The sequence below is a fragment of the Carassius gibelio genome, chromosome A7 (assembly GCF_023724105.1).
Source record: "Carassius gibelio isolate Cgi1373 ecotype wild population from Czech Republic chromosome A7, carGib1.2-hapl.c, whole genome shotgun sequence".
NCBI lineage: Eukaryota > Metazoa > Chordata > Actinopteri > Cypriniformes > Cyprinidae > Carassius > Carassius gibelio.
Genome location: NC_068377.1, coordinates 31,685,883 through 31,708,459, shown reverse-complemented (window position 1 = coordinate 31,708,459; position 22,577 = coordinate 31,685,883). Strand labels below are relative to the sequence as shown.

Here is a 22,577-nt window from a genome sequence, read left to right as displayed (position 1 = left end):
ACATTGATGGTTGGCTTAATGACAGACTTTACAGAATAAGTAGCTGAATTCAGTCACTATAAAATAATTGAACATAATAATGTGAATCTGTGAAAAAGTATTTTGCAACTTTCTCAACCAATGATTCAGCGGAGCTCCACAAGGACTCCCTCATTTCCATGTTGCAATGCACACGGAAAAGTAACAAGAAATAATGGAATAAATAAATCTGGAAATAAATACATGTGGGAATTAAACATATATATGCAAAATGAATGAATGCATGAATAAAAACTTAAATACACTATTAAATAAATATAAAAATATATGAAGGTATAAAGAAGAAGAATAAAAATAAAAGTAAAAATAAATACATAAAATACTGTAATACATAAAGGAAAAATACATTAAGGAGAAAAGTAATTAAAAAAAAATAATTCAGGGTTACATTTTATTATAAATGCACTTCAGTTGTTTTTATTCATGTCATTTATAACTTCATTTATTTTCCTGTTATTTTATTGATTTATTTATCTATATATTTATTAGGTTTTTAATTTTTTAATTTATCATGTCTTCTCACTAGAGCTCAACTTGCAGTTTAATTTATCCTGCGAGATCCCTCAGTAACATTTTCCCCAATCTTTCTGTCAAGGCAGTGCATGTTTATCTACTTCCATTTATATCTGTTAAATAATATTTACAATAGCTCAGTGTTTAGGACAGTATTACAGATAGTGTTTGAATTATTCAGTGAATTATTTACTTTCAGTCTGCTGAGATTTAGTTCAGTTAACTGGAGTTGAAGCGAAAGTGAACTCATACTGGACTGAAGTCATGCATGGCTTCAGTGTTCTTTGTTCGCTGTCTTTATATAATTTATTCTCAGTTTGAATGATTATTTTGTTTTCACTATACTGAAATAACCAATGAAAAATCTTGATTTTCTAAACCGTAAAAGAATCCCTCAAAATAATTAAAGGGGACCCATTTAATTAAAGGGCTCATAGTCCCCCCACACCCACTGGTTACAGAACTACCAAATTTACTTTGCAAATACATAAATGACAAACATACATATTTTACCATGTTTCTTTGTTGCAGTTTAATACTACTGCAAAACTTTCTTTGTTAATTTATATTGGCCCCTATTGACAAATTATCTGCATTAATCTGCTTTTGCGATAAAACACAACTAATGCCGCGTTTCCACCGACATTACCAGGAACTTTTCTCCCAGGAACTTTTCTACCAGGAACTTTTTTGTCCCCCCAGACCCGTTGCCTTCTGCGTTTCCACCGCGGTCTAAAGTACCGGGAAGATTATGCTAATTTGTCCGGTGACGTAGTATTGCGTGCGACTGCTTCTTCTTGTCAGGTACAGACCGTAATCATTCTTGCGCGACAGAAAAGGTAGAATGGATGAGATCCAAGGAGTGCTGCTTCTGCTCATGTTGTATTGGTTTACTCAAGAAATGATGAACCAAACGGCAGAAAAAAGACGAGCACTGATAGTAAAGCGTATCCAGAAAGCTCGTAATGCTCGATACAAAACGAGACAACGTGTCTTATCAGCAATTGCCGACATCGACCGTGAGATGGCTGGGACTAACGCGCGACATCGAGCAGAAAGAACAAGATTGGTAAGAAATAATTAAATCGAATTTATCCAGAGTTGTGACTAATGTTATTATAGATTTCGTGAACTTATTTTTGCCACTTTTGTGTGTTCTAGATTTGCGAGTACTATCGAATACGTCGCGTTGCGCCATCAGTTTGGGTACACAATAGAACAACTGCGTGGTGGGACAGCGTGGTTTCGACTTTCACCGAGGCCCAGTGGATAAAGAATTTCCGGATGTCTAAAGATACTTTTATGTACCTCTGTCGTCGATTGCAACCTCAACTGGAGAGACAAGACACAAACTACAGACTTTGTATAACCATCGAAAAAAGAATCGCCATTGCACTGTGGAAACTAGCAACCAACTCCGAGTACAGAAGCATCTCTCATTTATTTGGAATTGGAGTTGCTACTGTGTGTCGATGTGTTCATGATTTTTGCTCCGCTGTCGAGAAAGTACTCATGCCAGAAGTTATTAAATTACCAAACAGTGAAAAGTTAAAAGAAATGGCTACATATTTTGAACGCAGATGGGGGTTGCCACAGTGTGTAGGTGCAATTGATGGGTCACATATCCCCATTCTTGGACCTGAGGACTACCACACAGAGTACTTCAACCGAAAGGGCTGGCATTCGATCATCCTGCAGGCTGTTGTAGATGGAAGGGGACTTTTTTGGAATGTTTTTGTTGGAGCACCAGGCAGCCTGCATGATGCCAGAGTGCTGCGTTTGTCAGGTTTGTGGGGACTAGTTGATAGGGGTTTGTTACTACCTGATGTAACAAAAAACATTTGTGGACATGATGTGGGATACTTTGTCCTTGGTGATGCAGCTTATCCTTTGAAGAGCTGGCTGATGAAACCTTTTACTGACAACGGACAACTGACACCCCAAAAAATTGTGTACAATCAAAAAACAAGCAGAGCCAGGGTGGTGGTGGAGAATGCTTTTGGCAGACTAAAAGGAAGATGGAGGTGTTTGCTAAAAAGAAATGACTGCAGTACGCACAAGGTCAAATCCCTGGTGATAGCATGTTGTGTTCTGCATAACCTTTGTGAGATGAATGGTGATGAGTTCAGGGAAGAATGGGTGACAGGTGCATTAAACCAGCCTGATGGTGCTCAGTCAGCCACTGTAGAGGCTGAGGGACTAGATGCACGCACAGCTCTAATGCAGTTTTTGACGACAACATAGTAAGCTGCAGTATCACTGCAATGTAATGTGAACAGCTGTGATGTGCCTTGTGTTCATGCTGATAAACCTGTAATACAACATTGCAACAAAAGCAGTGTACAACTTTCTTCTAATAAATTCAATTTACTAAAACTGAAGTGCATTATCATTGTAATATGAGTCTGTAATGTGTGTTTGATTGTAACTATAAATACACAGCTTATTAGTTTTTAATGGATTAATTTAATGGATAAACTGCAAGTCAGTACTTAGTCACAGCATTATGGGTATTACTAGTATTAGGGAATTCAAGTAGTATCTCCTTTTACATATTGTATGTGTAATGTATTATGTGTTACATGTTTTAACTTCTAACCAAAACATTTAAAAAGTATTAATAATGAATTTAAAAAAAATAATAATGATTGAAAAAAAAAAGACACGGGAAAACAAGTCACACTTCAAACTTTATTTTACATTAGTAATTGGGACAAAAGTAAAATATAAAATGTACAAATAGAAATAAAATTTTGGAAAAATTCAATAATAATGTGCAAATGTATTTTAGAACCTGACCAATAACAGGCAGCAGCCCAGCCAAAGAAAAAAACTTAACTGCAGTAATTCCAATGGTATATAAAGTACAGTAGTCATCATTTGACGTGGATCAAAAGTGCAGAGTTGACTTTATAAGAAGATTCTAGGACCACTTACATTACAGATTTTGATCCACTACAAATGTTGACTACTATATATCTACTCCCAACAGTGCAAAGAAACATTTATACACACACACACATATATATATATAATATATTTTTTATATATATGTGTGTGCAGGCGTGCAAAGACAAAGGTTTAAAGTGCAAACGAGAATCTGTTCAGTCACGTGGCTACTTTTTGAAAGACTGTACAAACTCTCCAAGAACAGACAGAAACCCAGCCTGAAAGTCTCTCTGTTGGTGCCTGCTTTCTCTAGCTTCTGACTGGAGGAATGCCAACTCTTGCCTCCTCATCTCTCTCTCCTCAGCCTGGCTCTCGAGTAACAGCTTCATGTACTCGTCTCGCTGTTCTTGTCCACGCTGCAGGACGGCTCGATTAGCATCTTCCATCTCTCGCAATGCATCAAGGAAGTCACTATCCCTTTTCCTCTTGCCTACAGTGAAAGAAAAATAGTCAACATGTGGTAATAAACACACAGTCCACCCTGACATAAAGGGAATCATCAAAAATTATTCAATGGATTATTTTTTCTGAAAAAACTTCCTTTTAAACCATTCGTGTTGGCCCATCATGTTCCATATTTTAATGTTTGATCATGGGCAATCTTAGTTTTAAATATCAAATAAACACAATGTCACAAAACCATTAACATTTCCATGAGGTCAGTTTTGAAGAAAAGTTATGTTTTTGGACAAACGTGGGTAATACCTTGGCGTGTGTGTGATTCAGCGGGACAATTGAGACGAGGGCTACTGGTGATTGCAGGGGAAAACACGCTGACCTCTGTTGCCTGCAATTCACTCGGCCCACTCGATTCGTCTGGAGAAACATAGTGTAAAAAAAGTTAGATTGATTTATCACTACAACGACTTTAAGACGATATCATTTAGATGTGATATATACATATATTTGTATTTACCTTCAACCCACTGTTCGTCGGATTCCGGCATGGCTTCCAACAATGCAGTAGCGGAGTCCGACGTCACCGCTGCACCAGAAAATGATGGTCTGTGTCCTAGTAACGCGTCTAGGCGGTCAAACCACTTGTTGGTTCGCCGGTCGGATCCACTTCTGTTGTTGTGATCCTTTATTTTCTTATAATCTTGCTTAAGTTTTTTCAACTTCTCTCGGCATTGTTTTCCTGTGTGCACTATCCCGAGCTCGCATAGCCGACTCGACATTCTCAAGTACACCTTTTCATTGCGGGTCGCCGTTTCCAGTTCCCGCTGGATGTCCTCTTCTGAAAATACGCTTAATAAAGCCTGCACCTCCTCGTCGGTCCAACGATCGTATTTTTTATTAGATTCCATTGTTGAATGTTCGCACCGCAACAAATGTTTGAAAATGGCGGATGGAACTTACTGCTGCCTGGAGTCGACCAATGAAATGCGGCGTGAATCCGACCAATCAGCGTGTTCAGCGCCTAGTCCCACCCCCGAAAGTTCCTGAACTTTGAAAAAGTACCACCTCGCAAGCAGGGACTTTCTGGGGGGCATTTTTTTACCCGGAACTTTTATTTAGTTCCTGGTTCCTGCGGTGGAAACACACCAAGTACCGGACCAAGTCCCTAGTTCCTGGGTAAAGTTCCTGCGGTGGAAACGCGGCTTAAATCATCTCTAGTAATGTTTTCTAAAAGTTGCTAATTAAATCACATGGACAATTTCTTTACATAATGTGAATTTGAAAAAGATAGTGAATATTATATAACCACTCACTCTTAGAATGAACTGTACTGGTGAAAGCAGGTACACTTGGAAAGAGTAAACATACAAAAAGAGCAGTGACCGTGACTCCTACAGCAATTACACAGCACTGCATGTTCCTTGGGTCTGGGAGATACTGTACCATTAACGAACCCAACATGTGAGGCAACCCTTACAATCCAATATCAAGAGTCCAAGCAGCTATTACTGCATTACACAATGAATGAACCAACTATATGCACAGATACATATGTAGATTATTAATTTACGGGCTTTTTATGCATTTAATTGGAGAGGACAGTAGAGAGCAGACAGGAAAGCATTGAGTGGAGAGAGGGGAGCAGGTGGGAATCAATCTCAGGTCACCATGAACACAGTTGCACTACATGTTGACACACTAACCACCAGGCTATCAGTGCCAACGACATATGCAGATTCTGAAAAGGATTTATTTGCAACCAAAGGGTTGAATTTCATTTATTTTACTCTGAATGCAATGCAAAGACTCTTTGAATTTACATAATGTGTGTGTGTGTGTGTGTATTAAGTCACTTTATGGTGTTTACTGGTTATTAAAGGGGGGGTGAAATGCTATTTCATGCATACTGAGTTTTTTTACACTGTTAAAGAGTTGGATTCCCATGTTAAACATGGACAAAGTTTCAAAAATTAAGTTGTATGTTTGAAGGAGTATTTCTGTTCCAAAAATACTACTTCCGGTTTGTCACAAGTTTCGGAAAGTTTTTTTTCGAGTATGGCTCTGTGTGACGTTAGATGGAGCGAAATTTCCTTATATGGGTCCTGAGGGCAAGTCTGCCGGAAGAGTGCGCGCTCCCGTATAACACAGCACTGAGAGACTGAGCACAGTCAGACAGACATTCACTGATCAGAGCGAGAGCGTCGTGAAATGTCACAAAAGTGTTTTTGGTTGCCATGGGCAAGACAACCCTGCACAGATTACCAAAGAAAAAACAGCATTAAGGGACCAGTGGATGGAGTTTATTTTTACAGAGCATCGACGGAGTTGTGCAAGTGTTTGTGTTTGTTCCCTGCATTTCGAAGATGCTTGTTTTACAAACAAGGCCCAGTTTGACGACGGATTTGCGTATCGGTTATTTCTTAAGGATGATGCAATCCCAACTAAAAAGGGTCACGATCGTGTGTTGGAACCGCAGGCGGTGAGTAAAACTGCTTAAAATATCTCTGCCTCCATGTTAGTGCGTCCGCCTCCCATCGGAGACCCGGGTTCGAGCCCCGCTCGGAGCGAGTCCTTGCTGCTGCTGCTCTCGTTCAGTTTCAGCCTCGGGATCTGATTCTGGATCATAAATAAACAGCTGAATCTGACTGTTAGCCATGGTTTGTTTTGGATGTTTTTTTCCTCACGGTAATGTCACAGCTTCCAAACGCTCTCAACGCAAAAGCCTACTGGCGCTCGTGATTCTTTAGCTCCGCCCACATGTCACGCCTCCAGCCGGTCGTGTTTTTCCGGGAAAAATCGGTGCAGACTATCTTTCTCTTATGAATATAATAAAACTAAAGACTTTTTGGAGTTATGAAGGATGCAGTACTACTCTATAGGTACTCAAGATTAACAGGATATTGAGTGAAAACGAGCATTTCACCCCCCTTTAAAGGAGATAACATCTTAAGAAAATGTGAGGGTCAGGCTAGAGATGACCCTTCTAGTTGTCACCCAGAACACCCCTTACTGGATAATAAGCTAAACAAACCAGTCGACTGATGGGCTGGTTAAATATTTTGACATCTGTCTTACCTCCATTGATGCTTTCTGCTGAGTTTAACATGTTGATGGGCCAGTCAACTGTGAGATGACCTGTGGGAATGTTGTTCAAATCAACTTTACACATCTTAATGCGTTTATCTTAATAAACATCTTAATGCTCCCTGTCCATATTCTTTACAGGCATTACTAGCCATGATAATTGAGAATCTGTCCAGCGGCTTTTCAAATTACGCTGGGGATGAAATTTCAGTTGCTGCCTTCATCCACTTTGATTTATTCATTTGCTATTCATTGAGTCTTGGGTTTGACTTATTCCTTTAAACATTTATTTTCTTTCACACTGATCTTTTCTCCTGTGTTCTTTCATTCATTCTCATGCATGCATCAGTAATCTACATATCGACATTACTTGACGTAGGCATTACAAATTGCATTTATAAAATATAATTAGGCTTTTAAAATGTGGATCTGTGCTTTGATGTTTACATACAACAACTGAGATTTAACTAGTAATCATAACCTCATACTGACAAGAACAAGAATTTGCACTATGAACAAGGCTAAGGAGTTAAGTGATGCAAATAGTTGAATATTTTCCCTTTGACTAAGGTTTTGGACTTGCAGCTGTCTATTTTATCTGTATATTACTAACCACTTACTGAACACAGAGAACACAATCATTAAAAGCTTCAGCTGTGGAAACAATGATGAACAATCTGGTTTAGGGGCTGGGCTTAATGAAACATTCAAGCACATGCACACATAGTTAGTGTTAACTATTTTCATGTAAAGGAAATCTTTAATGGACTGTTTATTAGATGGGCTACATTACACTTCAAAGGTTTGGGGTTCAAAAAATAAATTAATATTTGGTTTATTCAGCAAGGACTCATTAATTTGATCCAAAGTGTGAGTAAAGACAATTATAATGTTACAAAAGATGTATGTTAAAAAATAAATAAAATGCTGTTTTTTATTTATTTATCATAGTCCTACATTTTTTTTTTTGGTTTTCACAAAAATAAAAAGCAGCACAACTGTTTTCAGCATTAATAATCATAATAATAAGGAATGTTTATTGAGCATTAAATCAGCATATTAGAGTGTTTTCTGAAGGCACATGTGACAATGAAGACTGGAGTAATTGCTGTACCTTCAGCTTTTCTATCACAGGAAAAAAATGCATTATAAAATATATTAATATATTTTTTATCAAATAAAACATTTTCATAAACATTAACAAATCTTACCAACATCAAAACCTTTAAAAGGTAGTGTATACTGTATGTGAATAAAGTGGGTCATGGGAATCTCACCTGCATGTGTTGTGTGGATTTCTGATGCCAATTAAATTGAACAAATAGCAAACAGCCTCAGCACTGTGAGCAGATATTCCATGTTCTGTATTTGTGCAGCTGCAAAAAGGAGGAAGAAATTAGGTTTGAGGAAATGGTTTTCTCACCACTGGACACATATGGGTATTGCTTGCAGGTGATACACACTTTATTATTTAAGGTGTCTGCTATTTTGAGATAAAATACTACTTTCTGTTCAATAAAAAGGCATTTTATTAAATTAAATTCTTTGTTGTCAATTACAAAGATGAAGTCAAGTCATGCATGAAGCCTATCCTGACCAAATATTTATATTGTAACATAAAATAACCTTTGTGACCTTTTTTGTACTTTACAGCACCTCACTACATTGCCACTGCTGTCTCAAGTACAACACATTGTGTTTGTGCATTAGTCTGTGTGTATTTGTTCTGTATGTGCCTATGATGCCAGTCTGGCTCATGGCTGATACTCAAAGGTTAAACTTTCCTAAGCCTCACTCATCTCCTTAATATGGTGTCTTTGTGAGATTTTGGACACACACATACAAACACTCGCGTGCAAACACAGACACTGCCAAAGGATGTGAAAGCTTGTTCTATTTGAACTGCTAAATCTGATGAAATGAAGCAGATCACAGAATTGCTAACTACTGTTTGACCCCCATGAACCCTGTTTTACAACATAGCTTGTCCTTAAGTGCTGTTTAAACATGACCAGATCCTGAAATGAAAGTCTGTGACAAAAATATCCATTAGGCTCCTCAGTGTATATAAAGCAATTCACAGGACTAGACCAGCAACAGCTTGCTCCTGATCATTAAGTTGCTTTGGATACCATGTCTGCTAAATAGATAAACTGTTTTTAAGTTACACATTGATACATATTTAATATGTGTTAATATTAATTCATATTCACATTATTTTATATGTATACATTCAAATACATGTACTAATCAAAATGTAATCATCGCTTGAATCTAGCTTGTGTTCACTAATTAGAAGTACAAAACGAGGACTTGTAGAAAAGAATGTCGGAGTATTTTTAATGTAAGCCAAGGGGAGACTGGTTTTCCTTTGCTAAAGTAAGAAAACGTAGTTTCTTCTGATCCTCTAAACAAAGGTTGGTTTTCATGAGACTCAACGGCGGATGAGCAATGCTGAGTCTGACCTCAGATTAAAGTGATTATTACATTTTGAATATGGATATTTTTCTTACAAAAATGCATCAAGTTGCTACAGGGGACTTTGTTCACCCCTAGGAGCTGTGTGAGACACTTTTTTATGGAAGGGTGCTTTTTATCTCACTTCTTTTGGACTGAAGCAATGCGACATCCGCTGACTGCAACGATAGAGCTTGAAAGATCAAAGTCAATTTGTAATATAACTCTGGATTGGATTAATCTGAAAGAAGAAAGTTATATACACCTAGGATGCCTGAGTCAAATGCAGCCTGATTTTCATTTTTGGGTGGACTAACCCTTTAAGCTATTTCAACCTGTTTTCTCGCATTATACACACCCTCAAACATGCTTTGTACCAAAAAAGTTGACTTCATTTTATTGCTTCTTGATTTAATAAGTTCCGTTGTGAAAAGGATTGTTCACAATGTCTATTGTTTTCTTTTATGAATGATCTCTGAGGACTGTGAGTCAGAGAAAGGTTGTTGGGTTCACTTGTTCAGGACCAGAGCGATATTTAATAAATATTCTAGACTGCTAGCCTAAAGAGAATGTATGGTCAATAGTGTGAGTAATATGGTGGCAATCACTCAACCGCTGAAGCACCACTTAGACTGAAAAGACTTCTGGGAAATGACTGTAGTTCTCATGGCTTAACCAACAAAGCAGTGCTTTCGTGGAAATCAGCTTCTTATTTATATAGCTTGTTTTGAGTCAAAATGGCTTGTTTTTAAGGTTGTTTTATCTCTAAATGGTAGTGTGCTAGACACAGTTCACAGTGTACCAAACAAGAGAGTGGCACTTTACAGTCACTGTCTCTTACCATGACCAGATCTGTTCTCACCACTTTATGAAACATCTCGCAGCAGAAATGTATTTAACTCCACTAGAATTTATTATTTTTTATTGTTTTTCTGAATGGCCTTTGCAGTCGTTCTCAATCTCCATTGAACTACAGAGTGGATTCAGACCAAAAACCTCTCTTACAAAAACTATACAGATTACTGATTTATATGTATCAATAATAGCAGTTGCTTCTCCATGTACAGTACGAGTTAAGTTACCAAATTATGTTATATAATGATTTTTACAGTTAAAATTTAACATAATATATAATAATGTACTACTAAACCTGCTTTTTGATATCTCTCACCTGTGGAAGATGTTCCCTCATTATGGAATGCATATTTCTCAGCAGCACTTATATATATATATATATAAAATGACATGAAAAGTGATGTGAAGTCTGTGATTTCTGCAGTCTGTTTGTTTGAGTGGCCCAAGGGAACATAAATTGACTCAACCCATAACTTGAGTCACCTGTTTGAAACTTCTTTGAAAAGCCATTGTTTTTCAGTTCTACTTGAAATTCTAACGAGCTGAAATTCTGTTTAACGCATTTGAAAACAAAGTGACATGCTTGTGTTTTATTAGAAAAAAAAAATAAAAAATGCTCCTGTTAGTTTGACCCTCACCTACAAACATGACATTGTACATTTTTGCTATTTATTAAGTAGCTCATACTAAATGTACTTAAAGTTAACTTTAAGTTCTTATGCAATGTCAAATTTTTTGACATTTTGTAGTTCAGCTAACCTTCAAAATAGAGTTTGTCTGACAAAATTGAGGTTGGATGTTTTACAGTATATGCAAGAATTGTATCTGGTAAGTGTGTGTATGTGTGTGCACGCATGTTCATTGGTCAGTATCAGCTACTGGCTGTGGACAGCAGACTCTTCCTCTCGGGTGTTACATCTTTCATCACTCCAAATCTGGTTTGGCAGAGTGAGAACCACTGATATGCTTCCGTATGGCACTGAAACCAAAAATCACTAGCAGATCTGGAAACTTCATGATAATGCTGACCAGCTAAAAATTGCAGTGCCAGCATCTGTGTGTGTGCAGTGATAACAGAAAACATGTGTGAAAGTAGCTAAAAAAAAGATAGTGTGTTTGTGAGTAGGGGACACTTGTGCATTCCTTGTGGAAAAATTAGATAAACTATTTGAAAGGTTTTGTGTGAAGCTTGTGTGTTGAGTCTTCTCAGGTTGATCAAGATCACTTAGTCCTCACTAAGACATTTGGTGCAGAATAATCACCACCCTTTCTCATCAATATTGCCACTTAGCAGCATGATCACAGCAAATCATGTCTTGTTAAAATATTTTCTTATGTAATATATCATTGTATATTTATGATGTATAAATTTGTGAAGGAATGTTCACCCAAAAGTAAAAAAAAATATGAAAATGTTCTCACCCTCATGCCATCCAAGATAAAGATAAGTTAATTTCTAACGTGTGAACAACAGAACTGCATAGCATTGTCTATTTTGTGGAATTTGTGTTGAATATTTATGACTGCCTGTGCAGTTGCCATGCTTGATATTGTTGCATCTGCTGTTCTGCTTTGTGACCCATAAGCCCTTGAGATGGAATAATCTACCTTTGTGCTTTTGATTAGTATAAGACTTGCAAAGAACGTATAAAATGCATTCTGTGTTCAATAATGTGTACACAATGTGTGTGTAATTGCTGGTTGGAAACTTGGAATAGATGTTTTAGCTCTATTTGATGGTTTTGTAAATGGCAAATAGTTTTGCAGGAAGTCATCAGTATTCCCTTTGGTGAATGTTGCATAATATTAGCACAAACAAAATGATTTCAAGAATTGACCAACTATCTCACCATCGACACTCTAGGAGTTTTTTTGTGTCAATTTGCAAGTAAGAGTTGTCTACAAATAGAATGCGTACTGAAGTAACTTAAAACCACAACAGCTGTTTGAACTTACACCAAAGCTTGTTTGAGTTAGATGTATTTATATACCTTTAATAATCTAAAGTGTTTCACATCTATAAGTCCATAACTTAAATGTCACCTTGAAATTAGTTTTTAGAGGTTATTTGTGAATACTTCTATTTGCTGAGGGAAAAGGGATTAGGCGGACATGTGAGACAGACAGGGACGTTTGGCTGTTTGTGGCTCTAATACACACAGCTGTTTCTTTACTCTGCTGCATTCTGCTTATCTTTCAAAGCACCAGGAGAGAGAAAGATCAGGACTGAACTTTGGCCCTAAATAGAGCAATTAGCCTTTATTTTAAAACCCTTATGTGCTCACATGCACACAAATCTCAGTTGAATTGCTCTTTTGTTGAAGTGATTGTTCGTGTTAATGGCTGTCACACTCAGTTTAAGCAGTTAGCTGTTAAAACAGGAGTATATCCAGAGTCAAAACCACTTTCATTTGGGTAGTATAATGTATTCAAGTTGATGCAGTCATAATAAATAATATATTTCACTTGACTAAAACCGGTTCATTTCGATTTTTAGGTTGCATGTTCAGTATTTGAATTTTCCGTCAACATGTGGTTATTTATTTACAAACAGCTACGATTTGTGCTGCGCTACACTTCAAAACAACGCTTATGTAACAGTGCCTGTTCACCTTAAATCCCCCCCCGCCCCATCCTGTCCCTCTGCTGGTGTATGGTAACACGCATACCGCCAGCGCGGCTATGCTGTTCTCCTCTAATACGCTGAGTGAGTGTGATGACGGCAGACTTAAGCTCAGACGAAGCACAACATTGGATTAAATGTGGTTTATGGTTGCAGACGAATCAAGATTAGACGTTTTTTATTATTAATTGATTGATTAGATCTGGATATGGCCTGTAGCTGATTTTAAGGTCATTTTGTTGGTTCGGTTTGTGCCATACACTGTACCACAGCTGCAGTGACCTTGCCAGACTTTACTGCATTGTTATTTGTGACCTACTTTCTTAGTGTCGGTGTGTGTGCTGAACAATTCTCAGTGTGTCAGTATCCATTTGGGACTGTTTGTCTATGTCTAAACACCTGAAAGTAGATAGGTAATGTATATTAAACAATAGCAGGCATACACATTCCACATGATAGTGCAAGTTTATCTGTGATAGGACTAGATGTTATGATCCCAATAAGTCTTGCAAACTGTTTATATTTGAGCAATTTTAACCACTAATATATAGTGTTTATATATATATATAAATATAATATAATATAATAAGAAATATTTCTTGTTTTACTTTAAAGGGGTCATATGATACTACAAGCTGTTTGGGAAAAGATAAGATCCCTAAAGCTGCAATGACTAAAGTCTTAAACCCAAAGAGATATGCTTTATAAAAGTTGAGACTTGTCCACACGCTCCTAAAATGCCTTGTTTAAACACGCCCCCACATGTCTACGTCATGATGTGGGAAGATTTGCGTAACACTGCCCAAATGTTCACGTATAGAAAGAATGCATAACTTTGATTCTCGCTGTCATATTGTTGCTGCCCCCTTGTTGTGAAGACGCTATGTGTTTCGTTGTGAAAGTGAAACTACTTTGTTTGGTCTTCCAAAACAGGATACGACTAGAAATCAGTGGTTAAGTTGTATTTACAACACTGCTCCAGAACAGTTCAAACCAAATATTCAGATATGTGCTGTGCATTTTACGAAGGCCGAGGACTGTTTCCTGGGAGAGTAGCCTACAATGCCGGTGTTCTGACAAATAATGCAGACTCGCAGTCTGTAAGTATGTTTTCATATTTAAATGATTTGCCACTGATGATTCCAACGTGAATTTTGAGCAATGTTGAGTTGTGCTTGTCGTTTGTTGTTTCTCCGATCACAAATGCAGACATGATTTTATGTTTACACTCATGCAACACACCGCATAAAAAGACAGTATAAGTCATTATAATCCGTAATTATGTGCCCACTGCATGCTACCAATGCCTCGTTTGCAAGGTTTTCTTTTTTTTTTTTTTTTCGCGCTGGCTGGGACACGGCATCACAGTATGGCAAGGGGCATAACATTTCCATCGCACACTTGAGGTATTTGGCCAATCACAACGCACTGGAAAGCTGGCCAATCAGAGCACACCTCGCTTTTCAGAATCATGAGCTTTGTAAAAAAATAAATGCTTCAGAAAGGCAAAGCATTTTACAGTATGTGGAAAATTATTTGTATTTTATGTTTTAGTCATATGACCCCTTTAAGTTTTGTATTTTTTTATTGAAAACTGTAATATTTCACAATATAACTGGTTTTCTGTATTTTACTGTATGCTCAAATAAATACAGTTTTGATGAGCATAACTGATTTATTTCAAAAAGTAAAAAAAAAAGAATAAATAAATCTGGTAATACTTTATTTAGTAACACTTCATTTTAAGGACCAGACTCACTATTATCTTGTTGCTTATTAGCATGCATATTACTGGCATAGTGGCTGTGTATGAGTACTTATAAAGCACATGTTAATGCCTTGTTCTTTATTTTAGATCCCTTAATCCTACCCCATACCTAAACTTAACAATTAACTAACATCCTTACTATTAATAAGCCAACAAACTTTCGAATGGTTATCTGTTTATTTGTGTAGGAAATACTGCCATAGCAGGAGAGATACACCAGGACAGGGGGATAATTAATCTGATCATATTTAATGGGCGTATTTAATCTGATCTAGAGCTGAGGTAGATGACCCAGTCATGCAAAATCAGAGGGAAACCAAGGGCAGTGTAATTAGATTAAAATGAATATTTGCCTTGCCTCCCTTTGTGTGTGAGCAAGGTAGTGTGCGTGAGGTTTGCAGGTGCTTTTAATATTTAGCTTCGTTGGTCTGTGTTTGACCATTGTACATATTTATAAAATTATTGATTTTATGCTTTAAAAAATTCCCATACTAAATTCACACCATTGGTTGAGCTAAATGTCAAATAGAAAGAACAGTTTTCAAAGCACCACAGTCCCATTGTGTTAACTCTTTTCATAAGCTCAACAAATTACTTAAAGTTTTCTCTGCAAATTAAACTGAATGAAAGGGATTTGATATACAGATGCATTAATCGTATTAGCTATTTTCCGTCTTTCCTTAAACACATCTTTCTTCTCATGAAGTCTTTAGTAAATGCTCAATTATGTATGACCATGCTGCTATGTTTTTTGGAGATATCACGCTAGTGTTTAGCATGGCCCTCCTAATTGCAGATGTACTGTGAAATTTTGTTCTCATGAGATCATTGCTGTTAAAATGTTGGTCGTGTTCAGATGTGATTTATTTATCAAAATATCAAAACGAGGATGGCATGTTATGTTCAAGAGATCAAAGGTACATGGACCACTGCCAGCCTCAAGTGAGTGAGTGAGTGAAGTGACATTCAGCCAAGTATGGTGACCCATACTCAGAATTTGTGCTCTGCATTTAACCCATCCGAAATGCACACACACAGAGCAGTGAACACACACACACACACTGTGAGCACACACCCGGAGAAGTGGGCAGTCATTTATGTTGCGGCGCCCGGGGAGCAGTTGGGGGTTCGATGCCTTGCTCAAGGGCACCTAAGTCGTGGTAGTGAAGGTGGAGAGAGAGCTGTTCATGCACTCCCCCCACCCACAATTCCGTCCGGCCCGAGACTAGAACCCACAACCCTTTGATTGGGAGTCCAACCCTCTAACCATTAGGCCACGACTTCCCCAAAAAGTGGTGGGTGCTTCTGCAAAATGTGAAGCAAGTGATCTTATGAACACCAAGCATGCTGTTAAAAGGAGTCTTTGAAAGAACGAGGGTAAGCTTTTTTAGCATGGGTTAATATCAAGACAGTGCCATGCATTGAAGAAGAGACCCAAGCCATATCTAGTAATATCATAGAGACTTGCAGGTGAGCTCTTTTGATATTGTCTAACATGTAACCATCTACAAATGACTTAGCAACCACCTAGATAAGTCAAAAGTCAAAAATATTTAAATTTCAGTAACTATAGCTCTTCATCGCTCTCAATTTCTTGCTTTTTAAATATGTCAACTGGATGTGTCTGAGACTGAAAGCATTGTTCAAGAGTGTAGGACTGGCAAAGAGAGAATCTTGTATGTATAATCATTAAAAAGTCATGTGTGGCTTTGTCTATGACTCATCTAATGCAGGCTACCAGCATCACTTAAGTTCACACAAGCATCCAGGGGAGGTCCACATCACATAAAATCACACACACATAGAGTGGGGCAAACAACCTTTGAAGGAAGCTGCTCTTCCGTTTAAGTGAAAGAGCGGAAGACAGAATACACACAATTTTGCATATGGTTGTAATTCTCTCATTTGTGTTGGAAGCATTGTGATGCTCAGATTCACAGCAAGAGACTGTGTACAATTATGTGTTTTTTTGTGTGTATTTAGTGTTTTTCCAAGCTATATGTACAAGCCCTCAAGAACACTTTACATTTTCTAACATGCTCTTATTTGCTGGGACACTAACAAACTGACTATATTTAGTGCCATAAACACATAAATATGAATTAGATAGTATTGGTTATGCTTTTTGCATAGTATAGTAATGAGAAGTTCATCTCGCTCCATTATTTCCAGATTATAGTGGTGTGTTGATGCAGTTGGTACATTTATCCAAACTATAGCCAGGCAAATTTTATGCAAAGTCCAGAGAGTAATGATTCCGAAAAACAGGTTTTGGAGGTTAAGTGAAGTGAAGTGACATACAGCCAAGTATGGTGACCCATACTCAGAATTCGTGCTCTGCATTTAACCCATCCAAAGTGCACACACACAGAGCAGTGAACACACACACACACCACGAATACACACCCGGAGCAGTGGGCAGCCATTTATTATCAGTCGTGGTATTGCTGGCCCGAGACTTGAACACACAACCTTAGGGTTAGTAGTCAAACTCATATGACTTCCCCACAAAATAGACTTAAAGAACAAGTTCCTAGATTATTATGAGCATCTGGTGTGTTTTCACAGAACTGTTGGTTGTAGAAGTTTGCCAGCAATTGTACTAATAGGAAGATTTTTTTAAATAGAGAGTGAGAGAAAGAAAGCCTTTACTAACAGTGAACACCTAATGTGGATGAATATAGGCTGCAGAGAGGAGAGTTGATGAATTGAAGATGGGATGCTTTCTCAGTGAGAAGTAGCCAAACTAATGGCCTCAAAGTCAAGTTTTTTCTAAAGAAATTTAGTGGAACTAGATTAAGACTTTTAAGACATCTTTTGCAGCTCATTATTATTTATCTGTCTCTGAGTTTGTTAATTTTTTTTTTACTCTATGGGACACATTGCATACACTGCATTATTGACTGTTAATTCATGGTGCATCTTATATGAGTACTAAGTGTTCATTTGAAGTTGTGTTTTATTGTATTGTTGTATATTAATTTGTGTTCCGAAGATGAACAAAGGTCTAACGGGCTTTGGAATGACATGAGGATGCTTAATTAATAGCAGAATTTTCATTTTTGGAAAAATTATTCCTTTAAGATGTGCTTACTTTCGGGTTTGTATGATGGATCTTTAAATTTACCTTGTGGTGTATGGTTAAACTGACTTTTTTTTTCCTCTCTGTAGGTAAAGCACTCTGTGATAGTGCGAATGGGGGAGACTATGGATTACCATCCCCTGGTCCTGCCTTCAAGGAAGTCTGGCAAGTAAAAGTTTGGCCTAAAGGTCTGGGCCAAGCCAAGAACCTAGTTGGCATCTACCGGCTCTGCCTGACTGAAAAGACAGTCAACTTTGTCAAGTTGAACTCTGATGCAGCTGCTGTTGTGCTCCAGCTGATGAATGTGAGGCGTTGTGGTCATTCTGAAAACTTCTTCTTCGTGGAGGTGGGTCGCTCTGCAGTAACTGGCCCTGGAGAGTTTTGGATGCAAGTGGAAGACTCTGTGGTAGCACAGAATATGCATGAGACTCTGCTGGAAGCCATGAAGGCTCTGAGTGAGGAGTTTCGCCAACGTAGCAAGTCTCAGTCAGCTGCCGCCGGAGCGGGAGGTGGCACCACTTCATCAAATCCTATTAGTGTTCCATCTCGACGCCATCATCCCAATCCTCCACCCAGTCAGGTTGGATTCACAAGACGTCCACGGACCGAACCACCTGGGACTACCGGAGGATGTAATAGCACTTCTCCAACTTCTCGCTACAGTTTTCCCAGAACTCAAACATCCAATGATGGGGGAAAAGTTGATGATGGAGGTGGTGCAACAACTGGAGGGAATGCAACATTTTCGAATCCCACGACTAATGGGTCATGTTCTAATACCCCTATACTAAGATCAACATCCGTTCGTGCACCAACCCCAGTCAAAGCACAGCATGCACTAATGAGATCCATCTCAACCCCTGCTCCTTCAACTGCACCAAGCCTACCTTCTGGATCTGAGTTTTGTGCAATAGGAACTGGGACAAGCAGCAGTGGTGGGATTGGTAATGGTAGCATGTACAGTCGAATGCCTCCCCGACAGCCCTCTGTCTCTGGTTCTCTTAGTGACTATGGTTCCTCAGATGAATATGGTTCCAGCCCTGGAGAGCATTCACTGCTAACCCCAACAATGCAGGCAGAGTCTGCAGGCAGCTCAGGTGGGCATTCTGTTGGGGATGTAGCATCCAACTACATCCTAATGGGTCAGAGAGGAGCATCCAAACCTCAGCCAGGCCAAAATGCATTACCCCAAACCAGGAGAGTTCTGAGGCGCTCCTCTAGCAGAGAAGGTGAAGCGGAGGGCAGGATAATGAGCAAGCGGGCCTCCCTGCCACCCATGGCCTTAGAGAGACATGCACCACACCGTAGAGCTGGTGAAGAAGCTGTTGAAGAGGATGACTATGCAATTATGACTCACACAACCACCAGCCGAGAATCCTTTCAATCAAAGCAGGATTCTGGAGCAGCAGCAAGAGCAACAGGCTACTTGGAAGTAGCTGCGGAGCCTAAAGGTGATGCTGGTAGTGGTGAAACAGGTGTCCCTTATGTCATTGGAGTAGCTAATGGAGCAATGGATAATGGCTACATGTCCATGTTGCCAGGAGTTACAGCTCCCCCAGTATCCCTTTTTCATTCCCTCTCAGTAACAATTTCAGATCCAGACTCAAAATCTGCTGATGATTACATGGCCATGACCCCCAATAATAGCATTTCACCCCCACGGCAGATCCGTCCACCACCTTCTGGCACAGATGGCTATATGATGATGTCTCCCAATAGTAGCTGTTCACCAGACCAACGGGGGGTCCCTACTGTCTGGATTGGCAGCAGCAGTGCTGATAGCCGAACTGGCAGTGACTACATGAATATGTCACCTATCAGCGCCCGCTCTGCCAGTAGTACTCCGCCACCAGCTGAGCACCACACTCCATCTGATCTGCATTCTCAGCAGCCTCCACCTAAGATGGTATATTCCTACTATTCTCTACCCCGCTCCTACAAACATAATTCTTCAACACACTTTGGGGAAGGGCCAGGAAGAGGGAAGCATTTGGTTAATGGTGATAGAGGTCTGGGTGGAGGAAGGGGGCTTATTAATAGCAAGGCTAAGCATCAGGAACCCCCTGTTGGCCGACATCTGTCCCTCTCATCATCCTCATACTCCTCCAGTTCTGCTAGCAGTGAGAGCCTAGGTGAAGGTGAAGAAAAGACTGTCAAAATAACAGGAGGAGCAGCAACAAGTACTACTGCAAAGGATGTTGAGCAAGGATCCTTGCAGCAAAGGCAAGGGTTTGGAAGGGTAAAGCAAGGACATCCTGTTCAGAGGGGCAGGCCTGTTAGTCTGTTTGTGGATGTCTCTAAAGCCAACACTTTACCCAGAGTCCGTGAGACACCCCTTCCTCCTGAGCCTAAGAGCCCTGGGGAGTATGTCAGTATTGAGTTCAAGGGTGAGAGGAACCTAAAGGCAGGAGGTAATGGAACCAGTGGATTTCGGCAAGATGCTTCTCTTCCACCCAGTACCCACCGCAACTTACCCAGGCCTATTTCTTGTGTCGCTGGATTCTTGCCTTTCTCGCATAGCTCCTCAACCCCTATCCCTCCATCAACTGCCTCTGAGTATGTCAATATGGAGCTAGGAGTTTCACCATCCCCTTCACCCATCTCCCTCACATCACTTGGATTTCCACCATTTCCCACCCCTCCTGTCACACCTGCAGCAGCCCCTAAAGCTTATGATGAGCACAGATCGACAGTTCTAAATTACGATGATGAAGAGAGTGGGATGGGACATAGAAAAACCATGCATGTACCACATCCAGGAGACTCACCCCCAGCCTGTGGTGACTACACAAAGATGGCCTTTAGCCTGAACTTAGGCAGCACATTAAATTGTACATCACCAAAAGCCACTTTGCCAGACCAGCCTGAGTCAGTAGCTCCAGCCCTAGGTTTGGGACTAGGACTAGACTTTCCACTTGCCAAAATCCCAAACCCAGATCATGGGGCTAAAGTTATCAGAGCAGATCCTCAAGGTCGTCGACGCCACTGCTCTGAAACGTTCCAAGCTCCTTCCTCACTTCTTTCTTGCCCTGATCACACCCAAGTTACAGCCCGTCGGCATGGTTTTGAGGGTATGCTTTGGGGGAACAGTGGCTCAGCAGACATCTCATCTAAGTACATCAATCCTGGACTACCCAGTCTATCTGTTTCACAGACATCCTCCATGGAACAGGGTCTCAATTACATAGACTTGGACCTGGCTAACAAGGAAAGCTCCCATACTGCCACAGATGGGCAAGCAACTGTCCACACACCTGTTGCCCGTATCCTTTCCTCTGTGCTGGGTGGAGGACCAGCAGGGGGCTCTGTAGGAACTGGTGTTTCAGGTGGTAGTGCTTCAAACCTCAACATGTACGCTAGCATTGACTTCTACAAGTCAGAGGAGTTACGGACACACCAAGGTGGCAGCAAAGATGGTACAGGTAAGATCAACTCATCTCTAAATGAGTTTTAGTCTAAAAAGTACTCCTGAATGAAGTTTGAAAATGAAGTTTTATTAATATCTTCAGCAAACTGAACATATTGTATCTCATAAAACTGAGTCCATAAGTACTCCTTTTGCATCCTCTGTTTATTGCTTGCAGAAAAGATCCATCTTATTTTTTATTCAGCACTGCTCTTCATAATATTTCATAGGATATTTTTCCCAAGACAAATAATACAACAAATTTTAATTTTACACAACCTACTTGTTTAAAAGTACACTCCTTGGTTTTTAGTGAACAAATGTTTTCATTTTTTACTTTTTAAATAATAATAAAAAACTTTTCGAAAAATGCTATTTTAATCTTTTATTTTTTATTAATTAAATACATCTTGCAGATTCTGCAAGGGGTATGCAATCTCATATGTGCAACTATAATATATTATCACCCCATTAATGCTCTTATTAAGGTGATAGAATTGTGCCTGTTTTCTTGTGTGGCTGATTTTGCACTGTTTTTAATTCTGCTTTAGTTCCACTTTAATCAACAACACACTGATGATGCACTGGAAACAGAGTACAGTCTGTTCCATAACAAAACTTTATGAGGCCATGGTTTTGTTCTTTATTCATATCCACCTGGTGCCTCTAGATACAAGAGCCACCTGTCTGCCAGGCATTACAATGCCAACAATACTGATCAGAGACCCATGGAAAGTTCCCTTTCACAAATCTCATAACCAGTGGTTTTGTCTACTGCTTCTTTCATTCCCTGGGATCCTAAATTTGATTTACCGTTTTAAATGTATTTTAGAACTTTCCAGTGTTTATCTTTGAGCTTAAACATTAAAGCATCCTCAATAGTTATGTATATAGAAGGGTTACAATGACAGGGCAAATGGCTAAATACAGTCTTTTCATTCAGTTTGAGTTACCGTCTTTTTGAGTTCCCTCTGTATGCTTTTAAATTCACATATTGGTTTGTGGCTAGATTTGGGATTGCCATACAGTGATGGGGAAGTTTGCATAAATTGTCTTTTTATACAAATAGTGACAGAGCAGGCTAACCACATATGTCTAAAGCTTCGTGTTCAGTTTATGTTATGCAAGAAAACGGTGACTCTTGTGGAAAAAGAGAAAGCTTAAAGTGGTTGTTTGTAGAAATCTCTGATTTGACTATCGTTCTCTTATTTTCTTGCTAAATTGTTGATGGCCCAGATTTTGAGCCTGCTTTTAAATCAAATGATAAGATTATCACAAGAGTGTAGAGTTGAATTGAAAACTAGCCTAGAGAATGAAGAGAGAAAGATATAGGCTTATTTTTGCAGCATTAAGTGGTTGAGCAAGTCTTTTGCATTTAGTGGACAGCATGGCATCGGCACTG

At 39.1% G+C, this 22,577-nt stretch overlaps 2 protein-coding genes across 4 annotated transcripts in view; both read left to right on the top strand.

Annotated features, from left to right (window-relative positions):
• Window positions 1-22,577, top strand: part of LOC128017223 (insulin receptor substrate 1-B-like) — a 46,583-nt gene that overhangs the window by 5,102 nt on the left and 18,904 nt on the right. For all 3 annotated transcript variants that reach the window (XM_052602498.1, XM_052602496.1, XM_052602497.1), the window contains exon 2: window positions 17,859-21,191. In XM_052602498.1, coding sequence (XP_052458458.1) covers window positions 17,859-21,191 — 3,333 coding nt within the window. The remainder of the gene's footprint in view (window positions 1-17,858; window positions 21,192-22,577) is intronic.
• On the top strand, window positions 707-2,928 carry LOC128017224 (uncharacterized). Its single transcript, XM_052602499.1, has 2 exons — window positions 707-1,621; window positions 1,714-2,928. The coding sequence occupies exons 1-2, from the start codon at window positions 1,397-1,399 to the stop codon at window positions 2,794-2,796; spliced, it is 1,308 nt and encodes a 435-aa protein (XP_052458459.1). The 5' UTR covers window positions 707-1,396; the 3' UTR covers window positions 2,797-2,928.